The sequence below is a fragment of the Mytilus galloprovincialis genome, chromosome 2 (genome assembly GCF_965363235.1).
Source record: "Mytilus galloprovincialis chromosome 2, xbMytGall1.hap1.1, whole genome shotgun sequence".
NCBI classification, from domain to species: Eukaryota; Metazoa; Mollusca; class Bivalvia; order Mytilida; family Mytilidae; genus Mytilus; species Mytilus galloprovincialis.
In genome coordinates, this window is record NC_134839.1 from 69354132 (window position 1) to 69374660 (window position 20529).

Genomic DNA, 20529 nt, shown 5'->3' on the forward strand with positions numbered 1-20529 from the left:
TAGTTCGTTCTTATGTTGTACTGTTATACCACGGTTCTAGGTTAGGGGAGGGTTGGGATCCCGCTAACATGTTTAACCCCTCCACATTTATTTATGTGCCTGTCCCAAGTCAGGAGCCTGTAATTCAGTGGTTGTCGTTTGCTTAAGTGTTACATATTTGTTTTACGTTCATTTTTTTATATCAATAAGGCGCATAGTTTCTCGTTTGAATTATTTTACATTGTCATATCGGGGCCTTTTATACCTGGCTATGCGGTATGGGCTTTGCTCATTGTTGAAGGCCGTACGGTGACCTATAGTTGTTAATGTCTATGTCATTTTGGTCTCTTTATTATATGTAGTTACTTTAAAGTGTATATGTGTATAACAAAACTATCCATTATGATTTTGATTTACTGATGCCAACACCATTATTCATACCAATAGAAACAATATTTAAAGATCTAATCACAGTATTGAATTGGTAACCTTTTAGAATAGTTATATGTAAAGGATTGATAAGTTTACCCGGATCGTATCTTATCGGTAAGATTGAAAAGAGAAACCGATCGTTATAATAATGCTTTTGACAAAAATTGGTTGTACACCATTACTTGTATTCTCATAGTTTACTTAAAGATAAAATCTAGAAATGGTGTATTACCCGTGTTCACTTTTGTATTTATAGAGAATACAGACCCATTGACGTTCAGCAACATTGAAACAGCTGATTCATTCAGAGTATATTTAAATATAGATAGTAGGTATTATGTTCGATGAGGCGATAGATAAAAAAGACACATATCACTGGTCTATATTTCTGAAAGTTTGGTATGTATCGATAATAATCATAAATATTGCAAATTATATTATAGGTCAATCATTGATTTTGAATAAATATTTTAGTATTTTTTTAATCAGTTTTATCTTTTTTATAACATTTGTTATGAAAAGTAAAATCACAAATATACTGAACTCCGAGGAAAATTCAAAAGGAAAGTTCCTAATCGAAGGGGAAAATCAAAAGCTCAAACACATCAAACGAATGGAAAATAACTTTCATATTCCTGACTTGGTACAGGCATTTTGTCATGTAGAAAATGGTGGATTTAACCTGGTTTTATAGCTAGCATAACCTCTCACTTATATGACAGTGGCATCGAATATTCTTTGTCCCTGTAAAAATTTATTCTCAATCAAATGCAAGTATATGCCAGCATGTTGTATAATAAGTTTGCAACTTTTCTATAAATATGTCATCAACCGAAATTGGTGAACATTTGCATTCAAGCTTTGACTTCATTTAGAACTTATATATTTGAGTGCAGAAACGCAACGCTGACTTCCAAGATGCGTTTGACACCTTTTACAGTCCTAACATATCTGTTACGGAAAAATTCTGGTCAAAGAGCTCTTTTACGACCATTTTTTTCATAAGATTATACAAAGCATAATACAGTTTGATGCGAAAAGAAATAAAAATAAACGATATAATTTAAAATAGAATGTTATAGCTTTTATAATATCCTTCATAAAATAAAGATAAAGATTGGAATCAATGTATATGTATATGTACTCGTTTTCTTCCTACAAAACAAAATATTTTTAAAAATGAACTGTTCATTCCTAATCAGAGCTACCTCCCTTTATATGGCAATTACGACTAATTACATTGTTTATTCTGAATTCGTAAAAACAGTCATAATAATTCGACTAATCACATTATTTTAATCGTTTAGAAAAAAAAATCTGAATTACAATCCTGACGTTGATATTTCTGCTTTTTTACAAACAAAGATGGCAGAAGACCTGATATGATCGTTCTACCTTAAACGAGATTGAATTAGTCTGATAGTACTATGATTATGTCTCATGGCATTTTCTGGCAGACTGAATTTTAGTTATATGGATATTGCACTGTTGAAAACAGAATGAAAGGAAACGCATGTGTAATGACTTTTCTCAATGAATGTACTCGTTTAAGGTACAATCATTGGCTGAATGCCTTATATAAACAATGTAAGATAACGCGTGGACATGTAAATTTATGTTCATTACTTGAGCAGCAAATGTGTAGTATTGTTCAGGAGGCAGTATCTACGGTTTTCACATTAAAAGTCTTGAAGAATATAGTGGCAATCACGATAATGTATATTATGTGAAGAAGAAAATTTCTTTTGCAACTCCTTTGAAAGCCTCCTCCGTTCTATTGAAAAATCAAATGTGTGATTACCGAAACAACATGAAATCAAGGTAGACCGACAAAAGAGGGACGGAAGATACCAGAGGGACAGTCAAACTCATAAATTGAAAATAAACTTACAACGCCATGGCTAAAAATCAAAAAAAGACTAACAGACAAACAATAGTACACATGACACAACGTAGAAAACTAACGAATAAGTAACACGAACCCCACCAAACACTAAGGGGGGGGGGTTCTCAGGTGCTCCGGAAGGGTAAGCATATCCTGCTTCACATGTGGCACCCGTCGTGTTGCTTATGTCATAACAAATCTGATAAATAGTCTAATTCGGTACGTCACATCCATGAAGGGAAGGGAAGGTAGTTACGATGTAAGGAACATATCCAATATCATTTGTGAAACGGTTATTCCATAACGGTCAACCAAATCGTGATGGCGTCCGTAAAATTTACGAAGGGATGATTTTAACTTCACTATTTGGAACTCTTGGTTTAATAGCTTCCTTTTGGTCAGCAATCCTCTATCTAAGAAATGCAAGCACGGGAATATCGTATCAATTGGGAGATATATACCCCGCATATATCTTTCAACTTTCACGAATTTGGCTCAAAAATTAAATCATGTAGAAGTTTAACCCTAAAACAAATGTGGTCAGCCGAGAGCTTTTAAAAAAGGAACGCAACAGCATAAATCGTAGAAAAGACAAAAAACAAATAATACATAAATATAAAAAACTGTCACAGAAAGCATACACAATCTATCGCTTATATTGCGGACACATAACTTCCCTTTTTAGCTATGGTTCATATTTAACTCAATCCTTAAAACTGCCAAATGCTTAATAAACTTAACAATTTTTACAAATACATTATTATGAGTAGCAAAAATATGTTTAATTTTGATAAAGAATATCAGCTGCAGATAGTTTATGAAGACGATTTATATTGTCTTGTAAGTCATATAACTTCTATCCCGTGCTTGTGTTTCCTATCATGATTTTCTTGATAGAGGGTTGCTGCTCACAAGGAAGCTATTAAACCAAGAGTTCCAAATGGTGAAGTTGAAATCATCCCTTTGTAAATTTTACGGACGCCATCACAAGTTGGTTGACCGTTATGGATTAACCGTTTCACAAATGATATCGGATATGTTCCTTACGTCGTAACTACAATCCCCCTTCCCTTTCATGAATGTGACCTACCGAATTAGACTATTTACTGGATTTGATATCACATAAGCAACACGACGGGTGCCACATGTGGAGCAGGATCTGCTTACCCTTCCGGAGCACCTGAGATCACCCCTAGTTTTTTGGTGGGGTTCGTGTTGTTTATTCTTTAGTTTTCTATGTTGTGTCATGTGTGCTGTTGTTTGTTTGTCTTTTTCCTTTTTAGCCATGGCGTTGTCAGTTTGTTTTAGATTTATGAGTTTGACTGTCCCTTTGGTATCTTTCGTCCCTCTTCTATAAATCATTCAATTGTATTCAAAAACAAGATTGCTGCATTACTTCAAATCTATATCTTTATAACATGTGTTTAGAAGATTAGCCTAGTAACCATAATAAAATTGAGAAAGGAAATGGTGAATATGTCAAAGCGACAACCACCCGACCATAGAGCAAACAACAGCCGAAGGCAACCAATGGGTCTTCAATGTAGCGAGAATTCCCGCACCCGTAGGTGTCCTTCAGCTGGCCCCTAAAATATGCATAATAGTACAGTGATAATGGACGTCATACTAAACTCCGAATTATACACAAGAAACTAAAATTTAAAATCATACAAGACTAACAAAGGCCAGAGGCTCCTGACTTGGGACAGGCGCAAAATTGCGGCGGGGTTAAACATGTTTATGAGATCTCAACCCTCCCCCTATACCTCTAGCCAATGTAGAAAAGTAAAAGAATAACAATACGCACATTAAAATTCAGTTCAAGAGAAGTCCGAGTCTGATGTCAAAAGATGTAACAAAAGAAAATAAATAAAATGACAATAATACATAAATAACAACAGACTACTAGCAGTTAACTGACATGCCAGCTCCAGACCTCAATTAAACTGATTGAAAGATTATGTCTTCATCATATGAATATCAGGTACAATCCCTCCCGTTAGGGGTTTAGTATCATACTATCATAAAATATATGAGAAGAACATAACCCGTGTCATGCCAACAACTGTTTTTTTAGAAATAAATGTGTTTAGTTCCGATGCAAAGACCCTATCAGTGAATCAATGTTAAAGCCAAAATATGCAATTAATTTTTATCACGTCAATTGGAATAATAGGCTATATTTCATTCGTATTTTAAAAATAAGAGATGTTTTTTTATGTTATCGCTTGTGCCATAGTTCACTTCTTGTCGATACCGCTTTTTGATAAGCAAATATTACTTAATACTATCATGTCATTACATAGACATAAAAATGGACAGAAACAATCATATACTGATTCAGAGTAATTTCTCGCAATTTGATTGGCTGATATTGTCCTAATAAATTTCGGTACAATTTTTTATCACGTCAATTGGAATTATCTCCCTTATTTATTACGTTAATTGAAATTATCCTCCCATATATCATTGACATAATAAAAATAATAAAATTTGAGTTGCTTTATAGTGCTAATTTTTAAAAAAAATTACAGTTTCAGATTAAATCTCTATAATATAAATGATTGATATTGTCCTCAAATTGAATTTGAATATGATAATATGTAGAATAATAAAATCAGAATAAATTCGTTACACAATGTTTTATTGTCCTAATGCGGAATTTATCGGGTCAATAATATTAGTTACATAGTGTGCTAGTGACCTAATACGGTATATATGGGGTCAGTAAATTCCATATGGGGTGAGAGCGAATACGGTATATATGGGGTCAGTAAATTCCATATGGGGTGAGAGCGAAGCGAAGCACCCCATATGGAATTTACTGACCCCATATATACCGTATTAGGTCACTAGCACACTATGTAACGAATTTATCTTACCGACTATCTTTAGTATGCAATTTAGATTAGTAAAATATCAAAATGAGGACGTCTTCAATACTGCTAGCATTAAGAAACTACTTCCATTGATCCTACAAAAACAGATACCAACAATAACAACTTGTTAGGTTTAAATGTGTTTTAAGAATTTATTTCAATCTTAATCATCACTTTCTTCGTGTGTTGAAACCTTTACGATTTTTTTCTCAGTACCGTTATGTTTCTATAAAGGGACGTAACACCACTAATAACCGTGTATGAAATAAGCCCCGCCTCCCTACTACCTTATAAGAAATATAAAGGGACGTAACTCCACTACTAACCGTGTATGAGATAAGCCCCGCCTCCCTATTAACCTAATATCAAATATACACGGTCACCACGAGGGCGCTTTTAACCAATCACATTCCTAGAAATGTATAGGAGGTAAGATAAATTCTCGTATTAGGACAATTGCACACTGTGTAACTAATATTATTGCTTATATAAAGTTCGAAACAAATATCATCGATAAACATTTAACACAACGAGAAGGAATTACAAGATCGTTTGTATTTACGAATGTATTACATGTATGATGTCATGTATATTTCTACTATAATATTGTGTAGGATTCTATATTGAATTTCGTTTTTTTCTTTTCATTTTCTTTTCATTTTTTAATGTAGGTTCCTGCGATTCAACAAGCCAAGTGCCAAATTCAGGACCATGTCCAGGTAATGTTAACATTCACAATCTTGAATTTGTCAAATCGGAATGACCTTTTTTTTTTATTTTTTTTTTTTTCATACATAAAAATTGGATGATATCATTATAATCAGACTTCCGTATAACATTACACCTGTGAAATATTATACATTTATTTTCATTGCCTGATGGCAATATGAAGATTTGCTCACCAAAAACAATCAAATTTCCCCCGGGCATTTCCAGAGGGCATCGCTTAAGGGAAATAAGAATTTTTAAGGATAAAAAAATCTTTATATCAACTGAAACCAGTTGTATTCTACTGCCTTTACTGTTAAATCTGTACTAAGCACAAAACATGAAAACAATAGACAAAAATCATCGATATGATAGAACTCTCAGTTTCTAAAAAGCAAGATCAAAGGCAATTACCTCTAATAAAACATCATGTTATCCTAGACGAACGAATCAAAACATATCCAACGGATTTAAAGTTAAGATGACATAAAAAGCCTGAGAAATGCAATGCCAAAATATTAGTAAACATCTCTTCGACATATTCCCAGTTTCCATTCTCAATGTAATATTAGAGGCTGGTGTTTAAGCACTGATTTATCTCACAAACAACTCCATAACATACTGAACTTACTGGGTATGTTATAGATCTGATTTCAAGGCTCTCATCTCTGTTCTAACTATCCTCCTTAAGTATTGATCTGATGATATGATTATCTTTTTGTTTTAGGTCCAACCATTCCAATTGTTAACACCTCTATGACATATGTGACCACACAAGCAGGAGCCAATCTTAATCTTCATTGTTCATATCACTCGGTAGTCGTTGTAACAGGAGTAAAATGGACATTTACGGACAGAAATAATGCACACAAACAAATCAACGAAACAACGAATCCTTCTAAATACAGTGGCTCTACTTATAGCACACCATCTCTTACAGTGAAAAGCTTTTCACAGTCTGATGAAGGTCTGTACAGATGTATTGTGGAGAATTACAAGGGATCTGGAATGAGCAGTGTAATCAATGCAAGCTTGGCACCTAGTAAGATTTCATTTTATATTACAGACTTGTCATATAGTGATTTATTATTACTTTTAAAGGTTGTATTTTACATCTTATCCTTTACCGTTGTCTGTAAAATCCCATTTGACTTTACTGTGAAATATATTATACCTGTAATTTGTTCAGCTGTCTATAAACAATACAAAAGTTTTTACATTGAATGCTTGTATCAATAAGAATAAAATTCCGTTCCTTTCATTATGCAGTGTATTCTATCAAAAAGTGAAACTCGTCTCCATTCTGCATATGTTTACACTGCCCACAAATGTTTTTATCATCATCGATTTTCTAATATCTACCTTTCTCAAAGGCTAACTGAAGAGCACTGCTTCCTAATTGAGTAAAGCTTTTCGATACTAATTTTAATTAGCTTGACATAAATATACTTCCCTTTTGAAGATATTTTCAAATCTAAGATAAGTACTCAATTTTCCTTTTTAACAATTGCATTATCGTCTATAGTATTTTTTCAGAAAATCCTATGATTACTTATCGAAATATTTTTAACCTTTTCAACGTTAAAACTTTCCATAACAACATCAATATATGTTAAAATATAGACCATATTAGAATACCAAAGATAACTTATTACATTTGAGAGTGTCAATACTTGTGGCCAGGGTTTGTTTTAACAAATCATCCTTTTTTAAACCATTAATTCTTAAATATAGACTCGTAAAGTGTTTATTCTAAGTTATTGCATGCTCATTTAATACCAGTGTCATATTGTAATTTATTGTTATTCAGAGTGGGCTTCGTAAGTATGGTTTACTTGTGTCCTTTCCATTTTTCTATGAGTGAATAAAATATGCTAAATCTTAATTAAACTCAATAGCGAATGGATAACATTAGTCATTGAGGATTGCACCTTGTTTTATAGCAAGCTAAAGCACTCACCTGTATGACAGTCGCGTAAAATTCCATTAAATTGACACATATAATATGATAAAATGTCAAATATATGGGTACAAAAGTCAACATTGTGTTATAATCTTAATCACGTTAAAAAGGTCTAAAAACAAACAAATATGTCAACAAAGAAAAACAAAAAGGCATATAGACAAAGCACAAACAACTGAAGACGAGAATACAAAATTTAATCATAGTACAATAACAAAACGACTGGATGCATGCATAAGAACGAAGCTATAGTTTGATATTAAAACTGAATTTATAAGAAATATAAAATGAAAATATTGATATTTCGCGAAAAATTGTTATAAATATCAATAGAACAACAACATCTGTTTGCGCGCACATTGAAAAAAAGAAAAACATTAAAAAAAAAAAAATATGCAAGGTAAATACAAAACGGGAAGTCCTTTATAAAATGGCAAAATCAACAGATCAAACACGTTAAACGAGTTAAAACAACTGTCACATTCCTGTCTTGGTACAGGCATTACGTTATATTAAAAATTATGAATCAAACCTGCTTTTAAAAATGTAAAAAACGTCAAAAATGTGGGAAAAGCAGTTGTATGAATCGTTTTTTAAGCTGGACCACCATCTGGTCGAACGTAATCCAGACACGACTAATGATTGTCACAGGACAGGACTATCATATGGTCTACGTTTGTCACCTCATATGGCGTTTTCTGACACTTTAGATATTATAAATATGTTCTATCAGAATATCTTTAGAAAGATTGAACCCTTATTCTCATAAAGTAATGACAAAAATGACATATTACATAAAATACCAGGGCACAACCCTTGTGATTTCTGGTTTGTGATTTCTGGTAACTATGTGATGAAACCAAACATTGTTCATTAAAGTCTCTTTACAAAATTTGCACTGAATTATTGTTTACTTTTTAAAAAGGGGGAAATGAATCCTTTACTTTTTTAATTGGAAACGATTGCAAGTAGGCGATAAAACCGTAAGTAAATTTATGTTTGCATAATTGTGAATTAAAATAGATTTTGTCAGGAATATGAAATTTAAAAGCAAAAAAAGGTTCTAGTAATATTGGCTTGAAACTATAAAGCAGAATAACTAATGGGATTGGTTGCAGAAATGCAAACATGTACAATACAATTAAGGTAACAAGAACATCTCCCGTCTGGCCTTGCTAGATATTTGTAGCCAGGCCCGGTTTTTATGTGGATGTTACATTATGTTGTGTAAGAACCAATCAAATGAAATGATTGTGGACTGAAAACATAGTGGTAGTTTTAAACCCTATGGAAATTACTGAAAAGCTCCTTTTCTCGATTCTTATTTATTTTTATTAAGTCTATAAAAACGTATGCATTAATCAGGCTTTTACTGAAAGTTATAATAACAAAAACATCTTTAATTTTCAGATGTTGAACCGATGTGCCCATGTAGTTGTGAGTATAAAGATAAGCTCATTTTTTGGGCAGCTCAGAATCAAACCAACCACACTTTGGAGGAATGGCAAGTGATTTTAGCCCCAGTTATTCAGAAACTTGAAAAAGAACTCAAACTTGATACAAGTAATTTATCATCTACAATCAATAAAAGGATCAGCGCCAAAGATTCAAGACCATCGTCGCAGACATTTGGAATGTTGGGGATTGTTTTCTTAAGTTTCATCGTTGGTGGAGTTATTTTTGTTGATATCACATCATTCAAAAGACATCGTGATGCACTTAAGAAAGTTGGCATACGTGGTAATCGTGTCACTTAAGATTTGACCATAACGGAAAAGTTTGAAGCGCATTAGAGGAGATTGAATGCATAAACCTATGATAAAAATAATACCATATTTATTTTTTATTTTTTTTTTTTTAAACTGTTTTCAAATAAGGTAGTATAGAAAATAAGCTTAAGTAATAGATATAAACTGATAACAAAGTAGGAAGCAAATAAGTCATTGCACTTGTTCTACTACAATTCAACACAGTAAAGCATATATTTTATTAAGGTAGAAGATGAAACTATCAATATTTATCACCTTTTTTACTTCAAGATTATTAATATTCATACATTGTATAGGCAAAAGACACGTGTCCCCATAATCTTTAGTTAAAAAAAATCCTTATATTATAGCAATTAAAATTGTTTCTTATTTAGTTCCAGTCATAAAATATGTCCGTCACAAAAAATATTGACTCAATTGTATTATGTATATATTGATACATCCATTCATCTTTTATATTAAAAAAATCTGTTTAATATACTATTACTGTAATTCATTTTAAAATAATTCATTATTTGATAAAAAATTTGTTTTTTTCATTCATTATCCACTTTCAATAAAAAAAAATAACAGTATCTTTATTTATCTTTGCAGTACATATTTTGTTATGAACATATTTTTCTAATAAGATTCAGAAGGAATTCAGTTATTGCTGTTGATATTGCTGTTGATATATTTCGTATAAAAATGAAGATGTGGTATGATTGCCAATGAGACAACTCTCCACAAGAGACCAAAATTACACAATTATTTCGATTCACTGTGCTTATCCAGTAACCCTTGGGGTGTCACAATAGCAATGTCTAAAACAGTTTACCAAATTTAAGTTTGAATTATTCTCCAACCAACTGATCAACTGGTAAAATATTTCAACAGATTGCTCAAGTGAAAGATTGTTAGTATGAAGTGAGTGATTTGAAATAAAAAGCAATGCTTACCATCCAGTTCCAGTTAGTTGATGTCCTTATCGTGATTTGCAAACAAAATAATGGCTTACTATAATATGAGTCACTGATTTAGAAGGTCTAACTTTGACATAAAAAAATCTATCATAGATGGATATATATTTTTTAAATAGTTCAAAACAGTGTCTAATAGGAAGATATTGTGCAAATGTTATTTGGATAGTATTTTCAATAAGAATTATTGATCTTTTAGCATTAAATTAAGGGAAATAATTTTCTTTAAGTGATGGTATATTAAATATCTAATCAATGATACCAGGCATAGGATTTTGCCTACAAAAGATTCATCAATACGCATTGAAAAAAAAAATTCAATGTCAAATTAGTATGAAGTTCAAGAGCATTGAGGACACAAAATTTAGAAAGGTTTTGCCAAATACTGCTTATATAAGTTTTCTAATTATCGGTGGCAGAAAATCATTAGTACTTTGAACAATTCAAGGTTATGCAAAACAGTTGATCTTTATTCACCCATATCAAAACAAATTCATGTCAATATAGAATTGGTGAACACTGGGCTCGTGATACCTTATTAATATATTGATAGAGAAATTTTTATGATTTATAGAACGTTTAATGTGTGCCATTATAATTTTTTTATTTAAATTTTAATCTTTTCAAAAATAAATTTCGGTGTGTTTTTCAAAACAGAGGATAAAAGTTAAATATTCAGGGAAATAATGTTATAAACAATTTACTTATAGAAATGAATGAAGTTGATATAAAAAAAATCAGATTTTAATGTAATGTAAATAACCTTATAATGGATACCAGGATTAAATTTTTTATAGACGCTAGACGCGCGTTTCCTCTACAAAAGACTCATCAGTGACACTCGAATCTTTAAAAAGTCATAGTTGACTAAAATTCCGAACAGTTTTGTCAAATACAGCTAAGGTGATCTATTCCTGAGATAGAAAAAGCCATAGTATTTCAAAAATTCTAATTTTTTGTAAACAATTAATTTATAAATATGACCAGATCAATGATAATTAATGTCAGCACATAATTATTTCCCCACAATAGCTAAATTATTGATTTAGAAAAAAATATCCAAATTACAAACTCGCACTTAATTGCTGTTGGAAAACAAAGCTATCAATTATAGACTTACAAACTTAATCAGTGACTCATATTATAGTAAGTAACTATTTTGTTAACGGCAAAGACATCAACTAATTGAAGCTGGGTGGTATTTCTATTTATTTCACAGCACTCACTTCAAACTAACAATCTTTCACTTGAGCAATCTGTTAAAGTATTTTACCAGTTGATTAGTTTGTTGGAGAAGGATTCAAACTGCAATTTGGTAGAATGTTTAGCCATTGCTATTGTGATACCACAAATGTTACTGGATAAGCGCAGTTAATTAAAAAGAATCAGAAACGCCCAAATCCAAATATTTGAAAGCATAGGATGGATAAGAACCGAAATATGCAAAGAACTATATGACCAGAAGGAACAAAAAATATATATCAAAATCAATATATTGTAAGCTTTGTCTGAATGATCAAACTGTATAGGGAATTTTGCTGATGAGAGAAAAAAAGCCTATAATCTCCATTGTATATTTGTTTGAAGGATTCAATACACCGTATAATTTCACAGACCTTTTACTACAAAAAATGGGGGTCCTGTATGAGGGCATGCTATGAGAAATATTACAAAAACTAGATAGGTTACTTTTTATCCTGTCTTTTTTTTTTCGATCCACAGATGAACAACTTCAAACAAGAACATATAACAAATGTGATGATTTTCATCTTTTCTATTGTCAACATCAAATTTTTCAGCAAAAACACACCCTATGCACTGTCGATAGACAACTTTCAAATTCGATGCATTTTTGTCAAAAACTTTGGTTTTTAGTGACCATCATTTGTGCATTTAGGGGCGTCGTCACTTTCGTTCCAATGTCCAATGCGAGTGGTAGGAAAACTATAAAGCTAAATTGCACGATTTTTTCGGCAAATTGAATTCTCACAATTGTCTTTCAGCACTGATGTCATTAGGGAATTGTGATTAAGTACCTACAGAACAAATATTATTTCTAGTTTATCCCGCACAATGACGATCACTAAGACGCATTGAAGAACGTTTATAGTGTAGGGCTGCAGGCGATCCCCTCCCTTTTGTTTAATGACATCATAAAGGCGCGCATAATTGACGAGTTTTTCCCGGTGACGGAAAAACTCGAAAATGGTCTATTAGGTTTACATTTCTCATTGATGCGTTATTGAGCTCTTACATTTCATACTAATCTGACATCTTTTCTATGGGTTTGTTCATTACACCGATAATCTGCTTCTACATATCTATGAGTACAAACGACTAAATAAATGCAACAATAGTATACTGCTGTAAACTGATACTACATATAGCTTATAATAACTATCACGAATTGGTCTACCGATCCAATATGTGTGTTTGACAACTCCCTAGCGACAATTATAGGTCTACCGATCCAATATGTGTGTTTGACAACTCCCTAGAGACATATATAGGTATACCGATCCAATATGTGTGTTTGACAACTCCCTAGCGACATATATAGGTCTACCGATCCAATATGTGTGTTTGACAACTCCGTAGCGGTCGACATATATAGGTCTACCGATCCAATATGTGTGTTTGACAACTCCCTAGCGACAATTATAGGTCTACCGATCCAATATGTGTGTTTGACAACTCCCTAGCGACATATATAGGTCTACCGATCCAATATGTGTGTTTGACAACTCCCTAGCGACATATATAGGTCTACCGATCCAATATGTGTGTTTGACAACTCCCTAGCGACATATATAGGTCTACCGATCCAATATGTGTGTTTGACAACTCCCTTGCGACATATATAGGTCTACCGATCCAATATGTGTGTTTGACAACTCCCTAGCGACATATATTGGCAGTCCTTAATCCTTCGATATCTGAAAAGTCGTTTAATCTGTAACGTCACTAATTACATTATATTACTGATTGTGACTTCTTGGACTGTGTGTGCATTCAAATGGCGGTTGACAAATTTATAACAGGAGACGTTAGTCCTGTCTTGTATTTGCAAGTTTCTTTTAATTCTTTCTTTATTTTCAAATGACATTTTTGTCTTTATTTCTTTACGAAATTTATTCCGAATACAGAAAATTATGGTTGAATTCTCTTGTACTAGTTCGATGAAACTTGATAATCGTGTATATAGATATAATGGTATTATGAGAACCGTTTTCAGTAAGAAACTGTTTTTTTAAATTGATCAATATAAAAAATGTATATTCTCAAAAACAGACGCAATATAATAGAATTTAATCGGTAAAGCTCGTTTCGTTCTTACATCCGTTAGCTCGTGTTTGAATACGTTTGATTCCTATTTGATCCTTGTGGTTAAGTGTAATCATACATATTAGTATTGTAGATTGCATATCTTTGTATGAAGATATATAATGATTATTCATGTAACGAGAGTCATGCTCAATATTTAGAATAATTTGCATTTGATGTTACTAGCTGATATCCTCATTTGTGGTCGCAGAAAGTTCCAACAGTCATCAATTCAATATCTTGAAAGGAAAACAATGGCCTTATTGGCATCTTTCGCCTTTTTCTTTTAATCAATCATAACATTGCTTTATAAATTGCTGACTAAGACTATTATATGTTTTTCAATGACAAAAGACATTAATGTTTTACTGAAAACGACAACTTTTGATGTTCCTGGATTTGAACTGGCACATGAATATGTTGTGTAACTATTGAAGATGTTTGCGAACTCAAACATTCCTACTTTAATCTCGATCAATTGTATACCAAAAGGTACAAAACAGAAAAACAAAGAGGTACTTAACTCTACGAATCAGTATTTCAAGATTTTATTATCAATAACATAATTCCAAATCATTCTACAACGTTTTCATTGCTGGTTATTCCTTTACCATAAAAAAAAAAATATATACGCATTAAAATTGGTCCGTTTTGCAGCGATTCGGTCTTATCTGATACATTAGTATGTCTGATGGTTAACTTGATTAAAAGATCCGCATTTATTTTAATGACCAAAAAGTATCTTACATTAATTATTGTGTTTGACTATACCGAACACTTCCATTATGTTATAACAATGTTTTATACGTTTGCGTATAAAAAACGACATTTCATCACAAATCAATATAATCAATATATGTAAATTTGATTGACAGTTAATGAAAACATGTTGTATAACTATGCCCACGTCAATATAAACTCATCATTTGGTCCTTGTATGTAGACAATTATAACTACAACCGGAGTATAAAGTACAGTATGTAATTGTTTTAAAAATAGATCTTTTTTTTAAATTCGTGTTTATGTAAAACAAAGATTGATAAACATGCAACTCGCTACAAATATTAAAGTTAGGTCATAATGTTTTCATACTTACACGTATGATATGTGCGTCTGTCATGTTTTTGTTTGTTTTTTGTTTTTTTTTATGCAAGTACATCATTGCTTATCTTGACTTTCTCTGTAGTTCACAGCTTTTATTGAAATTACAAATTCCCATATACACAATTTTCACATTTGGTTAAAAACAAATATATTTACTTAAAAATGATATAACTTTTAAATAGATTGGGTGTTTGAAAATTAGTCTATTTTGTCTCTCAATTTTATCTTCTATTGCAAAGCACAATACGGAAAAGTCAATTTTTATTTTCATTAATTGTAAATAGACATTACAAATGTCCATCAAAGTGTGATGATAACGATTTGTTAAACTTAGTTCAATTCACTTCTCGGTTTAATACATTTTACATTTCATATTGAAAGGGCATTAGCTATGCGATATATTTTTTTTTAATCATTAATGAAAGTGTAATGGTTGAGGGAAATAATAATTTGCTTTTAGCTGTTTGGTTTAATTTTGTCAAATTGTGCTAAAAAACATCGTTGATTAATTATGCACTTGCAAGAGAGTAATTCGACCTCATTGAATCCATTTCATGTGACCTTTCAATTACATCCCTTCGCTGCAGATGAATTACGCATGAAAAGTAAAGAAAATATCAAAATTTAAAGCGAAATAAGAATTAACCATTTAACCCATCCCTTAGACAAGCTAATGAATTCAATTGACGTTGATATGACTCGGAGTTCCTTCAGCCGAAAAAAAATCAGATTATTTAATTTCACATTCAGATATATTAGTGATGCTATTTCCATCAGCAATATAAACTGAGCGTCACTGATGAGTCTCATGTAGACGAAACGCGCGTCCGGCGTATTAAATTATAATCCTGGTACCTTTGATAACTATTTACATCACTGGATCGATGCCACTGCTGGTGGACGTTTCGTCCCCGAGGATATCACCAGCCCAGTAGTCAGCCCTTCGGTTTTGACATGAATATCAATTATATCGTCATTTTTATAAATTTCCTGTTACAAAACTTACAAAAACTAAGGATTTTCTTATCCCAGGAATAGATTACCTTAGCCGTATTTGGCACAGCCTTTTGGGATTTTTGGTCCTCAATGCTCTTAAACTTTGTACTTGTTTGGCTTTAAAACTATTTTGCTCTGAGCGTCACTGATGAGTCTTATGTAGACGAAACGCGTGTCTGGCGTATTAAATTATAATCCTGGTACCTTGATAACTATTATGATTGGGTTCCATAATTTATCTTCCAGACAATAAATGAAAGAAACAACAAACATGACTTCATCCGCCTCATTTTTAAACTCATACCTCAAATTTGACATCAGCGGTCATCTAAGTAACCAGCATCTAAGATGAACGCAAGGATTTTAATTTTGAAATTTTCAATGTTACCTACTTGAGTAGCAATATGCCAACTGCACCTGCATATTGGATCTACATTTCCAACTTAATTCGGTATTCAAGTGCTTACAGCTGCTACCCAGGCTTAATTAAGCGTCACTAGTGTCTAAAAATTTGATTTACCAGGGTTATGTCAAAGAACGTCTCGTTTTTTTTTCTAAAACAAAATACCAAGACCTTGTTTATTTACATACCGTTTCAACTTCACAAATAATAGATGATGTATTAAGTAAAGATTATAGGTACTGACGTTGTTTATCATCATATTTACGTGTTATAATGCTCTTTTATTTGTTTTTGTAAATAATTAACTATTACTGTTTAGATAAATGTTGCTGATATCCTTATTATGCATCCCGCCAATGTTTGGTTGTGCTGTGGTCATTTATGTTTTTTTTGTAATTTTTTCTTTCATTTTTGCCTATGTGCTTTTTTATATCCATTTGATATTTTTTGTTGTTGACATATATGTTTGTTTTTACAGTGATAATGATTAAAACACAATGTTGTCTGCCTAACCCCTATTATAGAAATGTTTACCTTTTATGTCTGTTTATATTGGGTCACACATCGGTGTCAATATAATGCATTTTTATGCAACTGTCATACGATTGAAAGGTTTTCTAGCTATAGAACCAGGTTTTATCCAGCATTTGTTACACAAGTAAATGCCCGAAGCAAGTCATGAATATGACTGTTGAGTGGAACTATATATGAATTATGGTATTATCCCTGTATAACCACAAGTTATTTTATTAAATAACGTATGCCGTAAATTTGTATACCACCATTCGTTATGTGAAATTGAAAACAAGTTCTAAAAGAAATAAACCTCAGTCCTTTTGAATATCAAAATGGTAGCATACGCTAAAAATGTACTACTTTGAGATAGCATACGAAATATTTTGTTCATACTGAACAAAAATTTGTAAGGGTTCCGCGGAACCCAGTGTCTCGCCTACTTTTGCTGTAAATTGCAGGCTCAACAAAATTGAGGGAAAAAATCAATAAAAATATTCCGCTTGATACTATCTTTTGATTGTAAGAAGCTTCTGTCCAAGTTTGGTAAAAATCCAGGATAGTTTATGAATCTAATAAATGTTTTTAAAACTTTAACTGCAGACTGGATGTAATGTTAACTGGAAGAAAAACTAAGTCCATTTATAAGTAAAATACAGATACACAGGTACAAAATATGAACAAAATTTCCTTCTAGATACCAGCTTTTGATCATAAACAAGCTTCTGTCCAAGTTTGGTACAAATTAAAAATAGTATAAGAAAGTTATCAAATTTTTTAAAAATTTAACCACCGAGTGAATGTAATGTTTTCCCGCAGAAAAACTAAGTCCATTTAAAGTAGAATACGGAAAAAATGGATTTATCGTTTTACAAAATTTACTTCTGGATACTATCTAATGATCATAAACAAGCTTCTGTCCTAGTTTGGTAGAAATCCAGTATGGTTTAAGAAAGTTATTAAAATTTCAAAAACTTTAACCACAGAGTGAATATTTGTGGACGCCGCCGACGACACCGACGACGACGGAATGTAGGATCGCTTAGTCTCGCTTTTTCGACTAAAGTCGAAGGCTCGACAAAAAGGTGAAGAATAGAGAGACAAGTTATCAGTATGATGGAGTTTCGTATTGACAAAATATTTGGTGAATTAATGGATAGACCTTTTCAACAAAGTGTCGGTATACCTACAGAAACGAACTATGTGGCTCTCCTTGCCGACATCCTCTTAATTTCATTTCAGTCGGAGTTCCTTCAGACTTAAAAAAAAAGTCGGATAATTAATTTCACATTCAGATATATTGATGATGTTTGTTTCCATTAACAATGCAAACTTTTTCTGATTGGGTTCCATTATATATCCTCCAGACTATAAATAAAAGATACAACAGACTCGACTTCGTACGCCTCATTTTTAAACTTATACCTCGAATTTGACATCAGCGGTCATCTAAGTAATCAGAATCTAAGATAACCGCAAAGGATTGCAATTTTGAAATTATCAATTTTAACCCACCTGATTAGCAATATGCCAACTGCACCTAGATATGGAATATACATTTCCAACCTCATTCGGTATTCAAGTGCTTACCGCTGTAACCCAAGCTATTATAAAACGTCACTAGTGTCTGAAAAGTTTATGAACCAGGGTAATAACATAGAACGTCTCGTCCTTTTTCTAAAACAAAATACCAAGACCTTGTTGATTTACATTCCGTACCAACTTCACAAATAACAGATGATGGTATTGAAGAAAATTAAAAGGTACTGACGTTGTTTATCATCATGATTAAGTGTTATAGTGTTGTTTATTTGTCTTTGTAAGTTACTTTTACTTTTTAGCTAATTGTTGTTGGTATCATTTTGGCGTGGCTGGGTATATATTATGCATCCCGCCAATGTTTTGTTGTGCTGCTGTCAATTTCTTTTTTTTTTTTTTTTTTTGTACTCTTGCCCTTCATTTTTGCTTATGTGCTTTGGTGTATCTATTTTGTTTTTCTTTGTTGACACACTTGTTTGGTTTTATAGCGATTATGTTTAAACGAAATTTTGACAGAAATGTTGACAGCTTCAACCCTTTTTTTAGAAATTTTCACCTTTTATGTCTGTTTATCTTGATCACACATTGTTGTCAATATAATACAATTTTATGCCACTGTCATACGATTGAGAGGTTTTGCTAGCTATAAAACCAGGTTTTACCTGGCATTTTCTATATAAAGGACTGCATGTAGTAAGTCAGGAATATGACTGTTGTTATTCATTAGTTTGATGTGTTTGAGATTTTGATTTTCAAATTTGGTTCGGGTCCTTCCGATTTTTTTTCTCCTTGGAATTCGGTATTAATGTTTTATTAATCTTCATGTTTAAATGTCAGAGTTCGATTTGCTTATTCGAAGTAGACAATATACTCTATCCCATGGCTGAGCAGGAGACAATTATTTTTAAATGTTACCAAGACCAATCAAAAAATTCTAATTTAAAGGACAATGAATTGAATTGAATAATAATAAGTTCGATATTCATTAATCAGACTGTAACCCAAAGAAAGAATAACGAAAATAAATCCAGAGGGCAACTTTCAACGATATAGATGTTTCTAAATCCTTCAAAACTATGCAAGCTGTGCATAGATATAAGACAAGCAATGTAAGATCTACAGTTAAACCACCTTATTCTCCACGTAATTTCAACTAACAAGATTTTGCATATATGTCATATTTTGTTGTTTTCTTCGTGCAATTTTATTAGTCTAAAGTCGTGGTTTTGCACGACCTTGTCTAATGGTTCAATCTTTAATTTTGGAAAACAACATCTAAATATACACCATGATCACATCAAATTAAAGTAAAACTAAAATTTTAAACGTATGTCCAATGATTGGAAGGTTCTTATAGAATCTCTAAAAAATGTTGTACTCAAGTCATACAGTGCATCAAAATTGAGTTTAAACAGTTAAAACTTGCTTTCTTAATGAATAAAAATAGTGCATAAAATAGATAAATTATTTAGAATTGACATAGAGAACCTCTAAACATATAGAGATCAGCTTACCATTGGATACATACAATAATTTACAAATATCAGTTAAGGTCAGTTTACAATTGACATAGAGAACCTCTAAACATATAGAGATCAACATACCATTGAATACATACAATAATTTACAAATATCAGTTAAGGTCAGTTGACCTGATTAATTTTTAAATATTGTTAATATAATAAACCAATTAGTACCGATGTCGTTTTGAATTAAAATTTGCCTATTTCATAAATTTTGTTGTTAAAGATGTGTCCGCGGATACGGTTGAAAAATAGCTCTTCTGATGGTTTTTGCATTACAGTAGCTGACTAAAATGGGTCAATTGCTGTGCAACTTTAATGCAAACTTGCAAAAGCCCAGGATATTTTTTAGGGGGGGACACAAACAAACCAGTCATATTTTTTTCGCAAATCAATGATACTACTCGTGACTACATTTGCTACGCATCTGCATCCCATGGACATATTCTGTACTTCTCTTTCCAATTTCTTTCATTTATTTTTTCGATAATTATTTTTGATTTTCAGTCTACTTTTATTGTATATTGTATGTCCCTCAAATGTATTTTGAATT

General features: G+C 31.9%; 1 protein-coding gene across 1 annotated transcript; it reads left to right on the forward strand.

Annotated features, from left to right (window-relative positions):
• The first annotated feature begins 666 nt into the window (after window positions 1-666).
• Window positions 667-10112, forward strand: LOC143062384 (uncharacterized). The gene is made up of 4 exons (XM_076234096.1): window positions 667-739; window positions 5847-5894; window positions 6611-6925; window positions 9257-10112. The coding sequence occupies exons 3-4, from the start codon at window positions 6640-6642 to the stop codon at window positions 9601-9603; spliced, it is 633 nt and encodes a 210-aa protein (XP_076090211.1). The 5' UTR covers window positions 667-739; window positions 5847-5894; window positions 6611-6639; the 3' UTR covers window positions 9604-10112.
• Window positions 10113-20529: the final 10417 nt, after the last annotated feature.